This window comes from Sinocyclocheilus rhinocerous, unplaced genomic scaffold (assembly GCF_001515625.1).
Source record: "Sinocyclocheilus rhinocerous isolate Xijiao unplaced genomic scaffold, SAMN03320098_v1.1 scaffold2276, whole genome shotgun sequence".
Classification (NCBI taxonomy): domain Eukaryota; kingdom Metazoa; phylum Chordata; class Actinopteri; order Cypriniformes; family Cyprinidae; genus Sinocyclocheilus; species Sinocyclocheilus rhinocerous.
The window spans coordinates 118,962-129,771 of NW_015640466.1; the positions used below are offsets into that span (position 1 = coordinate 118,962).

At 36.6% G+C, this 10,810-nt stretch overlaps 1 protein-coding gene across 2 annotated transcripts; it reads right to left on the reverse strand.

Annotated features, from left to right (window-relative positions):
- Positions 1–22: 22 nt before the first annotated feature.
- On the reverse strand, positions 23–9,288 carry pex16 (peroxisomal biogenesis factor 16). Of its 2 annotated transcripts, XM_016569094.1 has the most exons (12): positions 9,058–9,288; positions 8,005–8,040; positions 7,820–7,896; positions 5,424–5,477; positions 5,047–5,126; positions 4,840–4,940; positions 3,568–3,648; positions 3,336–3,485; positions 1,773–1,845; positions 1,560–1,679; positions 455–519; positions 23–348 (listed from the first exon to the last, which is right to left on the reverse strand). In XM_016569094.1, the coding sequence occupies exons 1-12, from the start codon at positions 9,182–9,184 to the stop codon at positions 290–292; spliced, it is 1,023 nt and encodes a 340-aa protein (XP_016424580.1). In that variant the 5' UTR covers positions 9,185–9,288; the 3' UTR covers positions 23–289. The 2 variants fall into 2 exon arrangements, with proteins under 2 accessions (XP_016424580.1, XP_016424581.1); XM_016569095.1 differs by lacking the exon at positions 5,424–5,477 and having other exon boundaries at positions 5,047–5,180.
- Between the last annotated feature and the right edge of the window lie 1,522 nt (positions 9,289–10,810).

Genomic DNA, 10,810 nt, shown 5'->3' on the forward strand with positions numbered 1-10,810 from the left:
TTATAAGTGCAAAAAAAAAAAAAAAAAGTGTAAGAAAAAGGCTCAGATGCATAAAATTGTGAAAGCTAAAAGATAAACAAAACAGCATTCGGAAAATCATTATCCAGATATATATTCTCATACGCCAGCAGTGTACCTTTAACTCCCTGACTGCAAAACTCCTCAATAAATGTGGTAATGTTCTGGCACAGGTGTGATTTGAGTCCTTGTGTGTCGCATCCTCTAAATGGCTTCCTCTCATTCTACTAACATTTTGGCGGCGCTGATCTGTGGAAGATTCACTTTGACGTCAGCCCCAGTTATAAAAGTAGATCTTCTGCCAAATGGGCAAGTACTCCATCAGCGGACCTGAGAGTACAGGAAAAATCCAGTCAGGACGTATCTCAGAGCTTTTTTAAAGCTTTTAGTGTGACAGCATTGAACATCCGTTGTGTGAGATGTATACGGCACTTACGCGCAACCAAACCGACTCCGGGAACATAATCTGCCAAGAAGTGAAGAAGGAAGAGGATCTTTGTCCTGCGAATATAAAAGAGACATTAGATATGGGAACAAAAAGCACCATTATGCAGTAAAAGTGTGCATTGTTAAATCTAAATAGATATTTTGTAAAACTCAATTTGTATATTTTCTGGAGAAAATATAGTGTAGCTGTGCGATGCCAGGAGTTGGTAAGGTGTTCTGATTGGTTGCTATGCCTATATTGGATTTTATTTGACTAATTTTATTGTAAATTTGAACTCTGACAAGTTGAGATTGTTTCTGTGTTGGAACAGATTTAGAGAAATTTAGCATTGCATCACTTGCTCACCAATGGATGCTCTGCAGTGAATGGGTGCCGTCAGAATGAGAGTCCAAACAGCTGATAAAAACATTACAATAATCCACAAATAATCCACACCACTCCAGTCCACCAATTAACGCCTTGTGAAGAGAAAAGCTGTGTGTTTGTAATAAAAAAACAGAATAAAGCATTTTAACTTTAAACAGTCGCTTCTGCCAAAAAATACCAGTCTGTAATCCATAATAGCGCTTTCTCCAATGAAAAGGTCCATTCCATGTTGTCCTCTCACATCAAAATCCAACAACATATTTGTTTAGAACCGTTCTGGACTGTTTTGACTTGTAAACACTGCTTGATCTGTGTGTATTTCTCTCCTGATTCAGACTAGATAACTTTTTCACTGGAGAGAGCAAATATTATGACTCACATTTTGCCCAGAAACAATGGTTTAAAGATCTTACTGACATGCAGCTTTTTAGTTCACAAGTCATTAATCGATGGACTCATGTGGATTAGTGTGATGATTTATCAGCTGTTTGTACTCTCATTCTGACGGCACCCATTCACTGCAGAGGATCCATTGGTGAGCAAGTGATTTTCCAAATCTCTTCTGATTAAGAAAAACTCATCTACATCTTAGATGGCCCAAGAGTGAGTAAATTTTTAGTTTTGAGTGAATTATTTTAAACTTAAGGATTTGAACAAAACAATACCAGAAGTGCATCACATGAGAAGACTACACTAATGCAACAGATGCAATGAAGGAGACACTGACTCAGAGTATCGGTCATAGAAGGGGGAGCGGAGCAGGTAGTAGAGGAGAAGGAAAGCCCGTCTCCTCATCTCAGCCCTCTCTCTGCGGTTCAGCGTCTTGAAGTCACTCAACAAACCGAAACTGTACAGAAAACAGCATAAGATAACTTCTTTAAATCTTCAGAGACAGACTGAGGACTGAGAGAGAGAAAGAGAGATGCAAAGCACTCTGTACCTGGTTATCTCTAAGAGACCAGAGATGATCCAAGGTTTCCAGGAACGTTTTCCGCAAATCCCAAGACTGGCCACTTACAAATGTTAAGGGTGATGGATGACAAAATGTTCAAATAACTTAATCACCATTGCAAAAAAAAAAAAAAATCATTTTCCAGATCAATCTTTTTTCTACATAAATTCACTGGTTAAAAAGAGTGGGAACCTTGAAAAACATTTAACTCTTAAAACTTCTGGAATCCTGAAATTTATTTACATAAAACTAAAAGCGTCGCCCTTCAAACATTGTTTTGGACAATAGGAGACAAAACGGTTGAGAATCACTGCACTAGAACATTATTGTTATTTTTTTTTTTTAAATAATCATTGTATTTCATTTTATTTTAAGAGTTTGTTTTACCATGTTGTGAAGAACAAGATGTGCAGTCGGTCACATAAGATGACACTTCAAAACCAAGCATCAGCAGTGGACCGAACATGCAAGTAAGTAGTAAACTTATTAGGGATGTAACGATTTATGAAATGACATTTCTGCCATATGTACATTGACTGACAGTCACCACTGATGAGCTACCACTAAATATTGCAGAAACTTAATTTTCTGTAAAGTTGCTTTGCAATGATTTGTATCGTGAAAAGCGCTGTACAAATAAACTTGAATTGAATTGAATTGAACGATTCACTCAACTCACAATGCGATACGATTCATGATACTGATTTCACAATACGATTTTCTCACGATTTCTTGAACAAAATGACTTTTAAGACAAATTATAAATGAAAAGGTGTCCTTTTATTATTTCTCAGACAAAATGCTGCACATTTCTTTGCAAACTTGAAATATGTCAAATAACAAAACTATATTTTAAAACAAATAATAAATACAAATGAAAGTAATCTCTCTGAAATCTCAAACTAAGGCTTTGCCTGTGCTCTTCTATATTTAAAATTAGAGGCAACCACTGCATTTTAGTCACAATCCAAACAAAGATGCTGCATACATGCAGCATGAGCAGTTTTTCTTTAATTTAAATTAGACTGTATAATTTCAAATTTGTAGGAAAAACAGAATGCTCTGAGTTTAGCTTTGTGAAATTATGCTACATATCTGAACGAAACAAAAACAGCAGACGGGCTGAATGAAAACGCAAAATTCACTCTGACAGCAGGTGGCGCTTATGGAACAGCAGCAATACAGCGTTTCCTTGGTTACCGCTGGGCTTATAAATATTACATTAATATGCTTTATACAGAGGCAAAATGAAAAGAATACCATCTAAACTATTCTGAAGACAGGCAGTTCTCCTCAGAGATCCATTCATATAAACCCCCACCCACAAATGTATCACGATTCATTTAACATCTCAACCGACTTGAATCGTCACATATTCTTATGGATTTTCAACTCGCTCAGAGTGCCAGAGTGACTCCCACTTATCTGAGTTTTCAGATTGTTCCTACACCCTTGGGAATAAATGAACTATTTTGGCTATCCTAGGATAATATTATACACTAATATTGTTGTGAAAATTGTCATAAAAAAGAAAATTAGCAGAAAGGATACAATGAACAAGCGGCCTTGCGATGTACAGGGACTCTGCGATGGTTTCCTGCAGACCCAGAGGTGTGGGGCTTGAGTGAAGCTCCTCTTCTCGATTCCTATTTTTTGTGTTTTTCCGAGGGAGACCCCAAAGACGAGACTGTAACGATGGTGCTAGGAAAAAAAAAAAAGGACACAATATAACTTTCCATCGCAAAACTTTTTGATACACTGGGTTTGTATTGTCAAGTCTTACCGCTTCCCAGTGGTCTCACCACTCTTCCTGAACGCTGGCCCACAAAAGAAGTGTCCTCATCATCTTCTTCTGCATTGTTCTCTGTGAAGGGAGATCTTTGTATGAGCAGTGCACAGGAAACCACTTTTCGACATAAAAAACGCACAGCACATTGACTGCAGGAACAGAAAGTTCCTTTTGAGTCTCCCGGTGTTACGCTCAATGGCACATCGCAGAAACTCCACGGGCTCTGGCTCAACTGAACTACACAATCACAGCTTATCTGCACAGGCCATATACTGTACTTATTGTCTCACACAGTGTTTATTTATTGTCATCAGTGGGAGTGTTTTTGTACTTATTGCTGTGCGTTAATTGTTGTTGTGACTGTGCTAAATGACCTGCATGGTGGTTTCCAGAGACACTTTAGTTTGTTTCATTTCCTGCCATGCAGTGGAAAAAAAGCAATAAATTAACGTTGACTTCTGAGTTTGAAACCTTTGTGTTAGTATAATTACCTTTATGCATTTGGCAGACTATTCAAAGAGACTTACATTGCATTGAAGGTATACATTTGATCACTTCTTGCGTACTTTGGGAAACAAACCCATGACCTTGGCATTGCTAGCTTCCGACTCTACTGTTTGAGCTACAGGAACATGCAGCAGCCAAGATCACTAAAGGTGATGTGTGATTTTATCAATAAAAAAAATCTTGTTACAAATAATGAAGGCATGTTCTCCACACAGTTTTTCACCAAACAAACGCATGGATTAATTTTATTTAATAACTTAATATGTATATGCACCATTTATATGTACATAAATAAAATAAAATAAAAAACACATTTCATATTATTTTATTTAAAATCCATTTTAGACATGATCAAAGACTATTTAATTGCGGCTGATTTGTTGATTGTACCCCCAAAAACTGCTCTGTATTTTTGTATTCTTCATATATCCCATTCATTTCCTATGGCAATCATTTTTGACTGCAAAGATCACAAATATGATAATTTTTTAAGACCATTTATCCTTATATAATCATGTCCACAATTTTTTTTTGTGTTCATATAGCAAGTCAGCAAGTTTTTTACCATTACGATTAAGTAAAACATTTCAAAAATTCAAAATGTAACATTTTTCGGACTAAAATGACCAGAACACTAGAGGGTTAAACTTTCAGAAAAGGCTTAGTTAAGTCAACATTCCATTGTTTGTTTTCTTGTTATTTTTGCAAACCTCTTTTCAAATATTAATACACTTGTGACACTTCTCTATGACATCTCACCTTGACTACAGAGCTGAGAATCCCTGTCCAGAGGAATTATAGGTGGTGACGTCTGGATGCCCGATTTGTACCAGAAAAGCAAGAGACAACGCAGGATTGCTCTAAAAACACAAGAGAGAATGGAAAAATGGGAGGTCAGGATGTGTAAATGATGATAATATTCTCCTGGTCAACTACCCTTTAAGTATACTCAAACAGGGTCCTTACTTGGCAATCTGAATAAGAACAATAACTAGCCAGCGTCCAGCTTCGCCCCACAGCTTGGCAGCCCCCATCTCAGTGAATACCTCCACATACTCCAGTACAGACAACCAAGTTAACAGTCTCTGTTGAGAGAGAGTCTACATACACACACACACACACACACACGATCAGGTCAAAACGCATTCAATTTGTTCAATGTCTGAAATGTTCAATATTTTTCTTAATGTTTAAATCAAAATGAAAGAGGTTAGCTGTATTGTAATCTCAGTCTCAGAGTGAATTTCAGAAATTCATAACCTAATTTAATGATGCAGAGTTAAAAATTATCAATAAAAACTTCACAAAATAAATATAGTAAATAGATATATATATGTAAGAACCTCCACATACTCCAGTACAGACAACCAAGTTAACAGTCTCTGTTGAGAGAGAGTCTACACACACACACACACACACACGATCAGGTCAAAACGCATTCAATTTGTTCAATGTCTGAAATGTTCAATATTTTTCTGAAATGTTCAATATTTTTCTTAATGTTTAAATCAAAATGAAAGAGGTTAGCTGTATTGTAATCTCAGTCTCAGAGTGAATTTCAGAAATTCATAACCTAATTTAATGATGCAGAGTTAAAAATTATCAATAAAAACTTCACAAAATAAATATAGTAAATAGAAATATATATATATATAGGGGCTGATTAAGCATTTTTTTAACTCGGTAAAAAAATCGGTATCGGCTCTCCTAAGCCCGATCCTTATATTGCGTCAGCTGTCATGCCGGTGTCGTGCAATAGGTGGCGGTATGGACCTTTGTTCAATGTCTGAAATGTTCAATATTTTTCTTAATGTTTAAATCAAAATGAAAGAGGTTAGCTGTATTGTAATCTCAGTCTCAGAGTGAATTTCAGAAATTCATAACCTAATTTAATGATGCAGAGTTAAAAATTATCAATAAAAACTTCACAAAATAAATATAGTAAATAGATATATATATGTAAGGGGCTGATTAAGCATTTTTTTAACTCGGTAAAAAAATCAGTATCGGCTCTCCTAAGCCCGATCCTTATATTGCGTCAGCTGTCATGCCGGTGTCGTGCAATAGGTGGCGGTATGGACCTTCAAGTGAGTTTGCCAACCACCATTAAAAGGAATAGAAGATTTCAAATGTGCTTGCGTGACATACGAGAACCGATGAAGTCTGTTCTAGCGGGTCACACACACTTTCCAGCTTCTGTGTTTAACGTATTTGATGCACATCAAAAGAATCACTCAAAAGTAATTTATTTACGGTTTACTTTTATCTGCCATCAGACTATCTGAGACGTCGTTGTCATAAAGCATTGCTGTGGGTTGCGTCTTGCTTTGGACTTGACTGACAGACTGGCATTTTGACACCGTGAGCTTCATGCTTTCTAACCTTATCTCCACTTTTTTTCCCTTTAAGTTGCAATTATTCTGCTTATTGTACATATAAAATACAAGAAGTTTATATCAGTAGTCCCATATTCATAATTGTGACCACACAGTCTGTATTTAATGTGTGCACCAAGCACTAGGAAAATACAAGTATCGGATTGGTATCGGCAGATACTCAATTTTCAATGACACAGATTGGATCGGGGACACAAAAAACCTGATCGGGACATCCCTAATATAGACTGTGACTGGGCCGTTTATATGTCAATCAGATGGTCTATTTTAGTCTAAATGGCAGTTCTTGGCTAGAATAAGCTTCAATGAGGACTAGACATTATGCCGTTTAGTCTGGCTGGAGACTAGTTGAACTATCACTCAATATAAAGTCAAACAGCTTCTGAGGAGGTCCATTAAGGTCATGGCTCAAATGCCCAAAGCTGTAAATGCAAACTGTAAATTCTTCCTGTCACCATGGCTAAGCCGTTTTGAAAGTAAAGATAAATTTGTCTCTCAAGCACAAACATAAAGGGAAAAAACAATGAAGGAGCTTTGTAAACTGTGCTTGCTCCCAAAAATTGAGTGTGTTTGTTTGCAGGGGTCAGACGTATTTTTCACATACTGCCCATTTCAAAGCCGTTTTGAGCAATACCAGGCTGCCATCAGCGGGACAAAAAGGTGGATAACAACAAGTCTATTGCAGCAGAACAGTGACAGAGTTGGGACAAAATAAATTTTTTTGACAATGCGCAGTCAACGAAAGCAGCAGGCTGTGACTTTGAACACATTAAGCTTGGCACAACTTTGAATCTTCTCTCTTGAAGCAGAAACAGACTGTGCTGTTTCTATTGTTTCACAAATCGAAAACTCTCATTCATAGATAATTTTATGGTGGTTGCCATGCCAACTGCACATGCATCAGTCCTTATGCAAGTGTGATGATAAAGTAGGGAATAAAAAGAGAAAGAATAGGTAATTTCATGGAAAAATCAAAGTTTCCTGGATCTTTTAATAGATAAAAGAGCTTGACGTAGCATGAAAACATAATGTAACTGTCAGAACTCTCTAGTTTAAAGAGCATTTTAAACTATGCTAAAAGGAAGTTTTCTGATGTCAAAGAGTGGTTGAAGTTTACTTTTAACTAAGTCCCTGATCATTTTAGTCTGCCTAATTGTTTGCATGATGCAATACTAGTTGTATTGTTTTATTTTTTGTGTGAGTGAAGATAGTGCTTCCTAAAGGCACAAGAGCATAAAAATGCCAGTGAGGAGGTGAAAAATGAAACAAAAAAGCATTTACTAATAGTATAAGATGAAATTTTTTTTATAATTTATACAACCCCTTTAAGGGACATGCATTACCATAGGCAATGTCCGAGAGAGATTCTTCCTCAAGATACCATCGTTCAGCAGCACTAGAAGGTTAGATGCCGAGTAGACTGCAAATCAAAGTGAGAAACACATAATTCACAGCAGAATTCATAGAGAGACATGCTCTTAGATCAACATTAATACAAAAGAAGATGATATAAAGCAGTGAATCCTACCCAACTCTGAGATTTCATGAGAGTCTGAGAAGCGACCTGTAATGAGAGAAGTCATAACTTTATATAATATCAAAATGATGAAAGCTTCAAAGTTCCTATTTAGTTAGTGCAAGAGAGTAAAATTTCACCCAAAACCTATGCATCTAGAGCTATAAACTAAAGGGTGGTTACTTTGAAGAGCTTAAATATAAGAAGATTTAAATAGATTAGCTTTTTTAGTCAGTGCACAGATAAAAAAAAAAAGAGAATAATATAAATAATAAATAAATAAAAAATAGTGATAAATTTTTAAAAAAGTAGGGATGTAACGATTAACCGCGAGCCGGTTGAAAATCGATTCAAATATGTGACGATTCAATGCAATGACTAGTGAGTGTAAAGTTTCAATACTTCATTTTAAGTTATTTCGAAGTTTTGATGACTTTTTTTCTAAAATGTGAACATAGTAGCTATAAAAATGAGTACGTGTGTCCAAACTAATAAAGAACTCATTGCACAATAAACGGGTCGGCATGACAAGTCAAACAGTAGGCGCGTTTCCATTACAGATTTGCGCAAAACGTTGGCGATATTTTATAAATGTCGATAAAAAAGTATTGCGAAATGACGGCGTTCCCATTAACCAATGTATTGAGACTTAAACGTAACCTTTTGCCTCTCGCGATAAGTCATGGCATTTGCGCAATTTGAAGGGTAATGGAAACGCGCCTAGTGACAGCCATGTGGCATGCTAAATCTAAAACTCTAAAACTACTGAAACAACATTTTCTGCGTTTTTATAATGCCATGTTAATTATGCTACATGAAATATTTGTACTTGTAGAAATGTATTTATGTAAACAGCAAAAAGAATGCATGCAAAATCCACCTCCCGCATACATTTGATATTGATGTTGTTGGAAGAAAACAAGTAACCAGATACAAAAGATAACAACATAATACAGAAATTTGCATACTGAATAAACATACATCTAGCTTTACTCTTACACGACACTGTTGTATAAGACGTGAGCGATTATGTTTACTTTCACTTTGACGTGCGGAGTCTCTCACCTGCAATCAGGTAGCTCAGCGCGCGACCTGCGCTCTCCAGATGAGACGCGGCTGCCGGGTTCGACCTCACATACTCCTGATAACGCTCATAAATACGACTTAATTTATCCATGTAGAGCACCGACATCAAAGCCAAATTAATACATTCCCAATCACACACAACACATCGCAAGAAACACACGGAGAACGACACTTCCGCGTATGCAGGCGTCTTCCTCCGACGCCACTTCCTGTACGGCGAGCGCGCGCGCCATTTAAAGTCGCAGTAACCTGCTTAAATTCCATTTTCGTTTGCGTTTCTAATACATCCAAACAAAGCGGTTTATTGAAGATGAACAGAAGTTAGTGTGCTTAAGTATGTCTGTATACCCGGAGAACGGTGTCTGTTGGCATTCTCAATAGCAGATAGTCAGATGACAGGAACACTCCAAAATATGTGATTTTAAATCAATGCCAATAACCCGAACCGTGTAAGGCAGGGGTGCCCAAGCTCGGTCCTGGAGGGCCGGTGTCCTGCAGATATTTTTGTAGAGTTTATTTATTTATTTTTGTAATTTTTAGGAACAATTGCTGTGTTCAGAATATGCATCCTTATGATCTGCTACAAAAATATGCTGACAACAGAGCATACCACACTGAGTACTATCATAAATACAGTATAGTACTGAGTACTATCATATTGAATTAAAATGTTTAGCATTTCATAATACACACTGTATCACATGCTATTTTTAAGAGTACAGCAGTTCGTTTTACAGTGTTTACTGTGCAGGGTTCACTAAGTATGCTTGTCTGAACATGTTCTCTCTTTGAATCGGTAATCTTCTAAAACCTCTTCAATGGGTCAACAGCGCAGACAGGGATTAGAAAACCTCTAGATGCATGACCCAAAAATTTAATATAGCCCACAACCATCATCAGCGCTTTCAAATGAACTGGAATTAATTGAGCATATGCGTTTATAGAAGCAATCCACTTTCATTTCTTTAAAAGGTTAATGATCCATTTCTCACTTTATGTTAATAACTGAACACTAGAGGTTGCAAAGACTCACAAGTAAGTCCAAGCATCACCAGAGTGTGGCTGGAGCAGCAGGAAAAATAGCCATTAAAATTCCTAGACAGTTTTGCACCCTTGATGGGAATGCGGGAAGGATGTGTGCGCCTGGTATTCCCTACCTTATGTCCCCACAACACACTACAGCAAAAGATAGAAATAACTGACTTAAAACCATTTTATGACTTTTTTCCAAACATGAATGTTTTGCAATTATTTCCAATCCATCTTGTCATTTTAAACTGTTGTTTTGTCAGTGGAACAACAACAAATATTTTGAATTTTTCTTTGAAAATCAAAAATCAAAGGTATTTTCTATACAGTGACTTAATGTTTATAGAATAGACTACTGTCAAAGGTTGGGAATAATTAAGATATTTTTATGCTTTTGAAAGAAGCCTCTTATACTGACCCCGATAGCTATGAAATGTTTTGAGCAGCTTGTCATGAATCATATGAAGTCATGCCTCCCAACTAGTTTGGACACATTACAATTTGCATATAAAGCGAACCTTCTATACAGTGACTTAATGTTTATAGAATAGACTACTGTCAAAGGTTGGGAATAATTAAGATATTTTTATGCTTTTGAAAGAAGCCTCTTATAGCTGACCCTGATAGCTATAAATGTTTTGAGCAGCTTGTCATGAATCATATGAAGTCATGCATCCCAACTAGTTTGGACCCATTACAATTT

Coding starts and splice junctions, on each gene's coding strand:
- pex16 (XM_016569095.1), bottom strand. CDS start 9,184: ATGTCGGTGCTCTACATGGATAAATTAAGTCGTATTTATGAGCGTTAT. Junction 7,897..8,004: donor TCATGAAATCTCAGAGTTGG/GTAGGATTCACT, acceptor TTTGATTTGCAG/TCTACTCGGCATCTAACCTT. Junction 3,649..4,839: donor TTCTCAGCTCTGTAGTCAAG/GTGAGATGTCAT, acceptor CTCCCTTCACAG/AGAACAATGCAGAAGAAGAT.